This window comes from Gambusia affinis, linkage group LG02 (assembly GCF_019740435.1).
Source record: "Gambusia affinis linkage group LG02, SWU_Gaff_1.0, whole genome shotgun sequence".
NCBI classification, from domain to species: Eukaryota; Metazoa; Chordata; class Actinopteri; order Cyprinodontiformes; family Poeciliidae; genus Gambusia; species Gambusia affinis.
The window spans coordinates 31,371,349-31,384,587 of record NC_057869.1 but is presented as its reverse complement, the minus strand read 5'-3'; the positions used below and the strand labels follow the sequence as shown (position 1 = coordinate 31,384,587).

The window sequence follows — 13,239 nt, the reverse complement described above, 5'->3', positions numbered from 1 at the left end:
GCATGTTTTATATTAGTGTCGGATTGTGAACTCAGTGAATGGGGATCTGAGCACTTCCTGTTGTCGTTGTGTTTTCCCTCAGTGAACCCAACCTGTTGGTACGAGCCTGCAACCAGCTGGGCCAGTTCCTGCAGCACAGAGAAACTAACCTCCGTTATCTGGCCTTGGAGAGCATGTGCACACTGGCCAGCTCCGAGTTCTCCCACGAAGCCGTGAAGACGCACATCGAAACTGTCATCAACGCTCTAAAGGTGAGTTTCTGGACCTCTGGTAGGAAATGTGATGACCCCATCACTGTGGACATCATCATGCTTGTTACGGATGGAAAGCAGGAATGTTCCACGCTGCATTCATGCAAGAAAAACAATGACTGAGAATTGAGTCCATAGAAATGAATATACTTTTCAGACGCTCAGTTTTTTTAAAATGTATCTAATATTCTAATTTTCTATACCACTCCATTTTGGTTTTATATTATTTGAAAGTCATAATCATCAGAATTACAAGAAAGAAAGGCTCCATGTGCAGTGAATCTACATGATGTATGAGATTTACTTTCTGAAATACTGAACATTTTCACAACATTACATTTTTTTCTTATATTCCCGTATTTAGCCCTTGTTTACTGTACAGTCTTTGCAGTGAGACAGAATCAATATGAATCCATCAATCTAACAGAATACGTAAATCATTTATCAAACCTAATGAACTCTACTTAGGAGCTCTGCAATAATCTGGATGAAACATGAGACTAGGATTCCGATTACTGAATGAATGGAGATCATGGACTATTGGGCGTTATAAATAATTGATATGGACAGTAATAAGAAGTGGTTGAAATGATAAAGTGCCTTTATATCAATGTGGATCAATACTGTGGTCTTTAAACATGTCAGGAATGGAAATGAACTCTAATGTATTTACTCAAGTCTAGAGAGTTATAAACAATGAAGGGGTAGAGCATGTGACCCACATTAGGAGGCCTCAGGTTCCAGTCCCGACCTGATGACCTTTGTCCACGTCTTCCTTTTATCTCACAACCTGCTTTCCTGTCTGACTACTCTCAAATAAAGAGTCCTAGAGCTGCTAAAACCTTAGAAAAACAACAAAAAACATATTTATAGACAGATGAGTCCTTCTCAAAATCAGTAAGAACAATCTTAAAAACATTTAGTGACAGCATCACCTTTAAGTTCATGTAGTACTGCAACTGGTTCCAAGAAGATGGATGTAAGTTCAGTTCTGACTTTAGGCACCGAAAGTTAAAAAAAAAGTTCTCACAATGAAGAGAGTATTCTCTGGTGGACTTTCTCTGCTTCTAAACAAATATGAATGTAGAAGTCCTAGTGTGGTTTTATAATGGAGGAGTCGAGTGGCCAGGTCTGTTCATCCAACCCTGTTATATAATGTGCAATGATGGATAAAACCTTTTAAACATGTCAGAAATCTTAAGGCTCCATGATGAACTGTATCCAATGAAGAAAGACATAAGAGAAGCATGCATGGATAAAATGTCTCCATACTCCAACACAGACATAAAAGTAGCATCAACCAGATATATAAGATCTGATCCTGAATTAAAATCCCAATTTTAATCTCAGTTTCTTCACCAGCTGTTGAAAAGTGAAAGACAAAGAATCATCAATTAAAAGCCCTAAATATTTATACTGGGAGACTTTAAGAATTCTCAGATCTTCAGCTGCAGTAATGACTGGAAGAACCTTCGATTTGTCTGCAAAGACAATAAAGAGAGAACATAACAGTTTCACGGTTCTGTTTATTGCTGCTGATTTTGGAGATGATGGTGTTTCAACTTTTTTGAGCTTTACATTATGTTATATTGTTGTTCCCTCGTCAAAAACATACATGGAGTGCTGCCTTTATCCATGTTTGAAAATCCTTTAGTCTCCATGGCAACCATTCTGCTGTGAAATACACCTAGGTGAAACAGCGCCACCTTCAAGGTGCAGCTCCTCTTCAGAGCTGCAGTTTCCAACTTTCTGAGCTTCCGCCTCACAGAGCGACTTTCCCCCGCGACTCCTCCACTCAGCTCCTTTAGACTAGCCAGCAGCAATTAGCCAACATCTGGTGGAACTGTGGATTTGATTAGCTCATTACAGGAACTACATCTTAGTGCAACACTGGTAAAAACGTTGTTAAAGGGTTAGTAGAGGAGCCATGTTGTTATGACATCCTGTGGAGTTTCAGAAAGAGGAGGAATTTCTTAAAGAGACAGAAGCCCAATTTCAAGGCTTTAAATTATGAAGTAAATTTTTTTGAGGCGTAATTGACAACTGAAGGTAACATGGTTACTTAATTGTGCTATAAAACAGCACTATGTGCCTGGAAAACACATAATACTGCCCCTTTTAATTTACTGGCCAATCATGTTTCTTTCTTTAAGTCATATGGTAGTCATACCGTCAGGTTGAAGTCTCTGCTTGGTGTGTCTGTGCAGACTGAGAGAGATGTGAGCGTGCGCCAGCGAGCCGTCGACCTTCTCTATGCCATGTGTGACCGCAGCAACTCCAAGCAGATTGTAGCGGAGATGCTGAGCTACTTGGAGACAGCAGACTACTCAATCAGAGAGGAGATTGTAGGTCGTCAGCACACACATGCTCTGCTTCGAGTGTCGGAGTAAGATGTTCTCCTCAGCCACTGCGCGGTCACCCACAGGTGCTGAAGGTGGCCATTCTGGCCGAGAAGTATGCGGTGGACTACACCTGGTACGTGGACACCATCCTCAACCTGATCCGCATCGCCGGCGACTACGTGAGCGAGGAGGTGTGGTACCGCGTCATCCAGATTGTCATCAACCGGGACGACGTCCAAGGCTACGCTGCCAAGACCGTGTTTGAGGTGGGAACTGTGATTCATGTCGTCACTAAACATTCACTTCACTTGTGTTTTTCTATGCGTCCTCCAGAGGAGGGTGGTCCATAGGGGGTGAGCTTGAGGAAAGAGATGAATTTAGTGGAATTTGGAACAAGACTGTAACATAACTAAACGTGGAAAAAGTGAAAGCTTTGAATACTTTCTGGATTCAGTCTGAAGCCAAAAGAAAATGTCGGTAAAGTGTGGATTAATAATGATCAATATCCTTATTATTAGAATAGTCATATGTATTATCATAAGTGCAGTTAAAACCAGAGGTTTGCAAACTGAAGTTAGTCTTGGTCTGAAGTTAAATCAGGCCAATACTTCTCATGTTTTAATGAAAGAATGATTATGCCATTAGGTTATTTGATAGTTTTATTACTGAATAGCATAGGGGTGTAAAATATTTTTGTCATAATTTTTATGACATTAGTTTTCCACTATGACATTAAAGAAGTTTTGGGGGGTTTTTTTAACAAAAAAGCAAAATTTTGCAAAGCAATAAAATAGTCAAACATCCAAGGGCTGTCCAACAGAACAGAGTGTTTGTTGAATTCAGGTTTCATTAGATCTGATTAGACCAACGTTGTGTCTTTAGTTGTGTTGGTATGTGGTTTTGCTTACCTGACAGAAGCTGTTGTTCCTCTCCATGTGAATGTGTGCAGGCCCTCCAGGCTCCAGCCTGCCATGAGAATCTGGTGAAAGTGGGTGGTTACATTCTGGGAGAGTTTGGAAACCTGATTGCTGGTGACCCTCGCTCCAGGTGCTGAAAACTGACAATGCTTCTGACCAGACGTTTGTAATCTTTGAAGGTTCAGCTCCTCATGACCTGTTCCTCTGCAGCCCTCTGGTCCAGTTCAACCTGCTTCACTCCAAGTTCCACCTGTGCTCGGTGCCGACCCGGGCTCTGCTGCTATCCGCGTACATCAAGTTCATCAACTTGTTCCCGGAGGTGAAAGGCACAATCCAAGATGTCCTCCGCTCAGATAGCCAACTTCGCAACGCTGACGTGGAGCTCCAGCAGCGGGCAGTGGAGTACCTGAGGCTCAGCTGCATCGCCAGCACCGACATCCTGGTCAGCACATCGTTCAGCTAACCAGACTTTGAATGGGCCTGAAGCTTTAAGCACAGCCTGAGTCCAATGCAGACACTCAGGATTGTACAGTGAGGGTGGATGTTTCTCTGCTTTATTAGGGCTTCAGCAGCACAATGTCAATTTACTTCAGTTTCTCTGCAATGTGAACCAAACCCTGTTAAAATATCACGGATGTCTGAAAAAATGAGACAACGAATCATTTTATAACTTTTCCCACTTGTGGCATTTATTGGGTACAATTAGGCTCACATGTTGAAATTCAGTAATAAAAAAGAGGAAAAAATACATATTTTTTTAAAAATATGGCTAAAATAAACTAGTTTAATTCATATGAACACTCTTATACTGAGACTTTATTGATGCATATTTTTTGAGTCAGTTTCAAACTCCAGACTTTAGTAGAAGTTTGTCAGCATGCCACAACATGAGCAGATCATGAGGACATCTGTTGCTCCCTGTCCTCTTCAGGAAAGTGAAGTCAAGTCAGCTTTAAGTGTGTAGAGCATCTCAGCAACACAGCAGTTCAGAGTGCTCTACATCATAAAAACATCACACAGTCATCAGTTCTGAAACAAGCAACAAAAATTACATGTTGCCATCATCAAAATCATTAAGCAAGTACACATAAAATCAATGTTCCATTTACTACTAATCAAAAGTCATTTGAAAAAGGTGGGTTTTAATTCTTGATTTAGTGGAACTCTGTGTTTCAGTTTTGCTGAAAAGCTTTATGTTTCCAGAGAAACATAAAGCTTGTTGGCCAGTTCTTGTGGCTTTAGCGTGGTTTTCTCTCTCCCCCCAGGCCACCGTGTTAGAAGAAATGCCTCCGTTCCCAGAAAGAGAGTCGTCCATCCTGGCCAAGCTGAAGAAGAAGAAGGGCTCCAGCAAACTGCCCGACATGGACGATTCCCGAAAGAATGTCAACGGCAGCAGCGAACATGCCGAGGACGCTGAAGTGGCCAGCAAGGTAGCATCACGACTAAATCAGAAGAATGTAGACGCTTCATCTGAATCCACTGGGTGTTTGTCCTGTCCTCCTCCTGGATTTCCACCGTTCTCTGTTTTCTCAGTCTCTACCTTCCCGTTGTTCTGCTCCTCTCCTCTTCTTTTCTCTGCCTCAGCCTCCTCAGTTTCTGTTGGAAGAGCTCATTTCCACAGACAGACCCCACCCCTCTTCTAGCGCCACCATGCTCCCCACCAGAACCATGGTACATGACATGTTTACATTTTCAGTGCAGTTTGCATTTTGTCCCAGTGCTGCCATCCATTAAAAAGTCCCTAGAAACGGTTTGAAATAGTTTTACTCTAACGTCTGCTGAAGGACACTATGAGAGACATTCGCACAGTAAATGTGAGCTCCTAACTACAGCTGTGTCAAACTGATCCAGAGTGATGTTCAAATCACAGCAGCCTCGAACTGATGGGAGCACAAACATTAGAAAAGAAAATCTGAATCTACTGGATGTTTATCAGAGTGTGGACAGTGATCAGATGGTGTTTGCCCTGCAGGTTCCCAGCCACACCTTCACTGACAACCTGAGTGTGAACTCAGCCCCGTCCTCTGGAGCCAGCCTGCTGGTGGACGTCTTCTCTGACTTCAACAGCGCTGCACCCACAGAGGGCTCAGACGAACACTTTCCCAGGTGACACTAACCACAGCTCATCTAATGAAAACACAATGTGAACCGTCAGTGTTCTTGTTTGTCAAAGCAGAAGAGTTATTTTACTGTAGGGCTGGGCTAAACGTGATGATAAGAACTATTTATTAAGTTTTATTGTTTAGGTAACTCAATGACTGTGAATGCATGGCACAACAATCAGAGCCCCACTAATACAATGTCTTCTTTCGACAAACATTCCGACTTGTTATACACTTCTTCAGTCACATGAAGAAGTGACTTGTATGATGAAGCTACACACAAGAAGCGTGTTTAAAGGGGCAGTATTATGTAAACTGGACTTTATTAGCTCCACATCATGTTGTAATGTTATTCCCTCAGCATAAACATACCCAGAGTGTTGTCTTGATTCTTTCATACATGTTTGAGAAATCCTTTAATCTCCATGGCAACCATTCAGCTGTACAAAACACCTGTTTGGACCTAGCCCCGCCTGCAAGGTGCAGCTTCTCCTCAGAGCTGCAGTTTCCAAGCTTTGGGCTCACAGAGCAGTCCTCCCGCACGACTCCCTCACTCAGCTCCTTCAGACTAGCCAGCAGCAATTAGCAAACATCTGGTGGAACTGCACATCTGCTGGGCTCATTATAGGATCTATTTCTCAGTGCAATGCTAGTGAAAACGTTGTCAGTGTGTTAAAGGAGCCGTGTTGTGACGACTTCCTGAAGTGGAGTTTCAGAAAGAACAGGAGTCTCTAAAGAGACAGTGGCCCAATTTCAAGGCGTTAATTTAAAAAGCCAAATTTCTTTTAAGTCATATTTGATATGTACAGCATAACGACTGAAGGTTACATAGTTACCTGATTGTCAGCACTATTATGTGACTTAAAAACATAATACTGCTTCTTGAATCATATTTTCAAATGTATTAATATTTATTGATACAGTGAAAAAAATAGTTAAATTTACAATCCTAACAATTAGGACAGTTTGGTTTTCTTTAAATCATTATTTAGTTGTAATTTATTGTGACAATGATAAATGAGAAGCAATACAATAAATGCTCAGCTCTTCCATATGGACCATTGGATTTATCTTTGACAGAAGATAACTCACCGTATGAATAACTGATCACTGTTACAAATATTAACAATTTGCTAATTGTTAATATTTCAGGTTTGTGTGCAAAAACAACGGTGTTATCTATGAGAACCAGCTTCTCCAGATTGGACTGAAGTCTGAGTACCGGCAGAACCTGGGTGAGCCTCTGCACTGTTCACATCTCTGTTAAACTCTTGTTTAAGATTACAAGTTTATGTGAGAGATTGAAATGTGTTTGGATGAGAGTGAATGAAATGTTTTACTTTCTGTCTCCCTGCAGGTCGCATGTATGTGTTCTATGGTAACAAGACCTCTACAAAGTTCCTGAGCTTCTCCACATCAGTGAGCAGTAATGACGTCCTCAGCTCTCATATCCTCTCCTCTGCTCCACAGCAACCCAGCCAAGGGACCAGTAATCTCCTGAGATTACTGACCAGTAATCTCTGTAATGGATGCTTGTCTGAAACAGCTTTGTTTTTGCTTTGTTTTGTTGTTTTTAACAACAAAGACTCTCTATTTCAGATAAATACGTTTCCACCCTGCAGTGATTATCTAATGGGAGGAACGTAGCAGTTTGCTTTGTTAAATCCAGCTGGGTGGATGTTTTTCTTTGGTTTTAGTGCATCTTTGAACTGTTCGTTCCTGCTGGTTCTGTGTGTATCTGTGGAATCCTTGACCAGCAGCGTTACAGCTGAATGTCCAGGAAAAGCCAGTAGACCCACTTATTGAGGCTGGAGCTCAGGTCCAGCAGATCCTCAACATTGAGTGTGTGTCTGATTTCTCAGATGTGCCTGTCCTCAACATTCAGTTCAGGTTGGTAAGACAGTATGGATCTGTTGTTGTATGTCTTTACTCTGTTATTGAGCTACTTTTATCCAAACGTCATGCTGTATGTTCAGATATGGTGGAACACTGCAGAACATCACAGTGAAACTCCCTGTGATGCTGAATAAGTTCTTCCAGCCCACAGAGATGACATCCCAAGACTTCTTCCAGCGCTGGAAGCAGCTTGGAGCGTAAGCCTGACTTTACTTTAATTAAAGTAGTTTCAACTAGTTTGTCTTTAAAGTCAGAAGTATCAGCTGACATCAGATTAATGTGAAAAGTTGTACGTCGGAAAAGGTTCATATAACAGCTCTTGTACTTGATGGTTCTTTCTATCTGTCTCTGTCTTTATTTTGAAGTTAATATTTTTTCTTGTGTTTGGTGTCATCAGTCCTCAACAAGAAGTACAGAAAATCTTCAAAGCCAAAAACCAGATGGACACAGATGTTACCAAAGCCAAGGTAAACAGTGAACCCTTGTGTCAGTGTGAACATTTAGGACCATCATGTGACTGAGCTCAGTGTTAGCCACGACTCAATAAACATGTAATCTGACTTTAGTTTTATGTTGCTGTTGTTCCTTTGGTGTTTTTATGAATCTAGTTAACTTACTTCTCTGTGTTCTGTTGCTTTCACTCCTCCAGCTGTTAGGTTTCGGTGTAGCTCTGTTGGACGGTGTGGATCCTAATCCGACGAACTTCGTTGGAGCTGGAATCATCCACACTAAGACCACTCAGGTGGGCTGCCTGCTCAGGCTGGAGCCCAACACACAAGCACAGGTAAACACACACCTGCACTGAAATAAAGGCTGTGCTTTGCACACAAACCTGAACACAATGTGTTTTATTGTTTTCCAGAAGGTGACAGAATTGAATTGGAAAGAAAATGACACATGGTTTACAAATTAACAAAATGCCATGTTTTATAATTGTGCATTACCTTTTTAGTCGTCACACATGATCCCTTTAAATTGCTTTGATGTTTGGGGTTGTAACATGTCAAAATGTGAATAGTAAAAGAGATGACACCACTGCAAGATGGCTCTGAACTCACATGTGTTGTCAGTACAGTGTGGGACCTGCTGTGACCTGCTGTGACCAGCTTCCACACAACACAGTGTAACAGGCTGTGTGTGGATATTTGTACCACCTGTCTGAAAAGTTACTGCTTTGAAAAGAAACTGTTCCTATTTGCAGCCACAGCTCACATTTATTGTTCTGGACCCAGCGTGATGCATCAGTCTTTGATTTTAGTATAAAATGTAATGATGACAAAAATCTGTAGATTTACTTGCGGTTACACGTCGTAGTGTTGAGCTTCTGCCATTTCTCAATCTTTTCAATTTTTGCAAACTCTTTTTGGGTTTTGGAATAAACTTTATCCTGTGCTCTAAATGCTCTGAGTAAAGCTGGGATCAAGAGCCGGTGGGATTGACTGGCAGGTGTCATCATATCCATTGAATTGGATCTGATTGTCTCATAAAGTGCCTTGTAATGACATTTGTAGCAAATAGATGCCACAGAAATCAACCGATTTGAACTGAATGAACATTCCCGTTGGGACCATCTTACAGATGCTAACTGGCTGATTCATTTCTGTTTCTTCCAGATGTACCGCCTCACCTTGCGGACCAGTAAGGAGTCCGTATCTCAGCGGCTGTGTGAGCTTCTGTCAGAACAGTTTTAGCTCCACACAGGGCCTGCATTTTTACACGTTCTTACTCTCACTTCAAATCAAAAAAAGGTGTATTGTACAGTGTACATTTTTTGTTTTATTTACATGCTTTATATCCTAGTGAGAGGGAAAAGTCTTTTTTGCACATAACTCTAGTAATGCCTCATTGCTTTAAGCTGCGTGGTGTCTGTCCTCACACTGTGATGAGGCTCATGGTTTGAACTGGCAGCCTGAGGCGCCGGTACTGACAGTGTCTGGGTCGTTGGTCTGGGAGTGTTTCATGTAATCATTCTGCACTTGTTGACTTAAAAAAATTAGATTACACAAGTCGCTCACAGAGAACGCCAACACTTACGCTGTTTGTTACATGTCATCTCAGGAGGAGCAATCCCTCTTATTTATATAAAAAAACATTTTTTGTATGTGTGGATTTTGTTTCCAGTAAGGGAGTTTCCTAACACCCACAGCTGTTTTCTAGAATCATCTGACAGGAACTGTGATTGAAAGAACATGTTTATGTCTAAATAGAGAACTCCCAGGTCACTTTTGAGAAATTCTTCACAGATGATATGATGGCCTATTTCTAAAGGGATAATTCAGATTTTTTTGAAGATGGGTTCTATTGAGAAGTTTTGAGCAGTCAGTGTGTTACCTGATGTAGATAATTGTTAGTGTTTGTGTTTTGCACTGGCGTGTTTTTTTTTAACGACATAGACAAGCAACACTGCAGCTAGATTTTTTAATGTCTATGGTCTGAGCTTTTCACCTCTAGACACCTTATGTAGCAACACGTGTACCAGAGATATGGCGTTTAAGCTTCTGCTAACTCCAAGGAGCTTCAGGTTGTTGGTCTGTTCTGACGGGTTTTATCAGAGTTTTTTCCTGACTGCCTTTAAACTTTCAATGGAACCAGCTTTTAAAAAAAACCTCAACTCTGTTTTTATTCTAGAAATGTTTGCTCATACCAAGTACAGGAACTCTGATGGTCGATTGGAGAGGTGGACCGTCAACAGCACACTGTAACAGTTATGTCACTGCCGTATATTAGACTTTTCTAGCTGTGTTTTAAATCACCAACGTTGTTGGATCCCTTTATGCCTTTTCTGATGTTGAAATAACAGTTTCCAGTGGATTCACTGGAGTTGGTTGTTGGTGTGAACAGCCTTTAAAGCACTGCCACGTTCTTTTTATTTTGTCCTAAAGCATTTCTTTTTAATGTCCATCTAGAAATATTTCTCCATTAGTCACTGTTTGCTTGTGTCTTTTTATATTTGCTTAAAGAAAGCCTTTTAACACCTTTTTAATAAAAATAACTCTAACTGCAGCTCTACAGGAAAATTCCCTCCTAATAATTTTGTGCCATATCTCAGTTTTAGCTCCACTTTTTTTCACCTCTCAGCTAAACTAGAATCCCCACAGCTGCACTGTTTACGTGTTGTTGCTGCCTTTTGCTCACGGCTGGATTACAAAGTGACGTTAACCTTAGAGGAGAGCAGTCAGACTACCTGACTTCTCTTGAAATTAGCCTCCAGATGTTGTGTGGTGGTTCTGATCCATGAGCCCAAAGCCTGAAGCCAGACCTGATGGGCTCACTGTCACGTTATGACTTGATGCTGTAAGAAATGTGCTGAAAACAGCTGGACGTTAGAGAACCAGGGAGACCAGTGACCTCTGAGTAATGTGAAGCACTGCTGCTTTTCCACCTGCACCCCTAAACGTTTTCACATACGTTGTTGTTTCCAACGTGAATATTGTTTGTTTTATGCTGTGAATTGGAGTTTTAATGCCATACTATTCATAAATTGGTGATTTATTAAGCAAATGATGTCTGATCAGTTTTGCTGTTTACTTGCAGCATTTCAGCTCCACATGTATTGTGAATTTAATCAGCGTGTCGTCCTTTAAGTGTTGGTGATGCTTAAGGAAAGTGTTGCCGTTACCCATAGCCTCCTGCTGCACCCTACTACCACCTCACACCAGTTGCTCCTTTGTAATTTTGCTTGTTTCCAACTCAGGATTCTCATTTTGTACAAACCACGCATCATATTTAAATGACTTTAATAAATAATAACTACTAGGTCAGGATTGTGGTGGTTTGATCAGAGGTCGCAAACTCGCAATTATAAGAAATGGAATGTCACAAATTACAGTTTTATAATTATTTCTCATCATCATTCATTAAAAATAGTTCAGCTATAAAGGTGAGGTGATGACCGATGAATTAGATTCAGACCTGTTGCAGCGGGTGTCCAGCTGTCTTGAGTTACAAATTCAGAAGTTGTGTGTTGCAGGTTTTGGTTTCAGTGATTCACTCCACTGGTTTGGAGATTAGCTGAAGCTTTGAACTCTGGGTAGGTTTCATGTGTAGAGTTGCATTGTAGTCAGTAAACTGGGTGAAAATACTTTCTACAGTGATGTTTGTTTGGTTGTGTTAAAGGTTTTCAGAAGCACTGTGATCCAGTTTGACACTGATCCTGTTTTTTCGTCTCTTCTTGGTTCTACAGAACACCAAGTGGAACATTAGGTCCACTTAATACTGCAGATCAGGCTGATCTGATTCTGATAGAGCCATATCACATCCTCCAGAAAACACACACACACACACAGTGCCAGTCTGTTACTGGAGGGCCTTTTAGTGTATTCTTGTCACTTTTCTACATTTTTTCATTCCCACACAGACGTTATTTAAAGGGGCAATATTATGTAAATTAACTTTTTTAAAGCTTCACATCATGTTATAATGTTATTCCCTCACCATAAACACACCTGGAGTGTTGTCTTGATTCTTTCATGCATGTTTGAGAAATCTTTTCATCTCCATGGCAACCATTCAGCTGTTCAAAACATGTGGGTGGACCTAGAGGTACAACTCCTCCTCAGAGCTGCGATTTACAAGCTTCGGCCTCACAGAGCAGCCCTCTGCCACTACCGCTCTACTCAACTCCTTCAAACTAGCCAGCAAAAATTAGCAAACACCTGGTTCAACTGTGCATTTGCTGAGAAGCTGATATAAGGAGCTCAGCCTGAGCTTATTATATCAGCTTCTGCTTAGTTAAACACTGAGGTAAAAATGTTGTTATAGGGTTAATGTAGCAGCCATGTTGTAATGACTTTCTGAAGGCAGAGGTTTTAAAGAAACGGAGCCCCAATTTCAAAGCATTAAATTATGAAGCCAAGTTTCCTTTAAGTCATATTTGATATGTATTTTTTCAACAACTGAAGATAACATAGCTACAGGTGCCCCAAAAACACAATATTTTAATGTTAGGATTACATGCAACAATATGTTCAATTAAAAATTTGAAAAGTGTGATGTACATTTGTATTCAGCTCCCTTGAGTCAATACTTCTGTTTTGCTGCAATTCCAAGCCTCTACCAGTTTTGCACATCTACAGAACGTTTGTTTTCCAGACCGAATGTATGGATGTTTCCTCTGCTTGCTGAGCTTTAATACAAATACTACAAATGTGAAATTGTGTCATGGATTCCAGGATATTAGCTTTTTCATTAATATCATCTGACTGAACACCTCGTTTTTTGGCCATGTTTGTCTTTCAGAGGTCAGAATTCCTCTGATGTTGATTAAATATCAGAAAAATTAGTTTCTCTGATAGCGCCTGATTACTGGGTTAAAATCAACCAAATCAAATCAGTGTGGTTGAATAAAACCGACCAGTCTGTCTGACAACTGAATCATTTTCAATTTAAAGTAAAAAACAAGAATTAATCATTTCTATATTGATGTCAGCAGGAGTCCAGCTGAGTCCAGGGAGGCAACTTCTTTTTTAACTTTCAGGTTGGCAAACAGTTGCATACGTTCACCTAAGGCCTACAGAACAATGCCAAACTATGTCTTTATTAAATTTCATTAGAGTGCTGTTTTACTTTGAGCTTTATTTTGTGCCTTATCAATAGAATTCTGTCACCATCTGTTGTGCCTGACAAAAAAGGGCTGTTTCTAGAAAAAAAACGTCAGGATTTGCTCTTATGTGTAAATGTCACTGCATTGTGTGAATCTGAGGATTTTACCAAATAAAGTTTGGAAAACAAA

At 40.7% G+C, this 13,239-nt stretch overlaps 1 protein-coding gene across 2 annotated transcripts in view; it reads left to right on the top strand.

The window, feature by feature from the left end:
- Positions 1-13,239, top strand: part of LOC122846222 (AP-2 complex subunit alpha-2) — a 20,430-nt gene extending 7,191 nt beyond the window's left edge. The window contains exons 9-23 of one of the 2 annotated variants that reach the window (XM_044143034.1): positions 83-251; positions 2,459-2,596; positions 2,677-2,859; positions 3,543-3,640; positions 3,721-3,952; positions 4,776-4,940; positions 5,095-5,181; positions 5,483-5,616; positions 6,765-6,847; positions 6,970-7,059; positions 7,379-7,502; positions 7,589-7,705; positions 7,906-7,975; positions 8,158-8,292; positions 9,122-13,239. In XM_044143034.1, coding sequence (XP_043998969.1) covers positions 83-251; positions 2,459-2,596; positions 2,677-2,859; positions 3,543-3,640; positions 3,721-3,952; positions 4,776-4,940; positions 5,095-5,181; positions 5,483-5,616; positions 6,765-6,847; positions 6,970-7,059; positions 7,379-7,502; positions 7,589-7,705; positions 7,906-7,975; positions 8,158-8,292; positions 9,122-9,199 — 1,903 coding nt within the window. In that variant the 3' untranslated portion in view covers positions 9,200-13,239. The remainder of the gene's footprint in view (positions 1-82; positions 252-2,458; positions 2,597-2,676; positions 2,860-3,542; positions 3,641-3,720; positions 3,953-4,775; positions 4,941-5,094; positions 5,182-5,482; positions 5,617-6,764; positions 6,848-6,969; positions 7,060-7,378; positions 7,503-7,588; positions 7,706-7,905; positions 7,976-8,157; positions 8,293-9,121) is intronic. The other variant, XM_044143043.1, reaches the window with a different exon arrangement.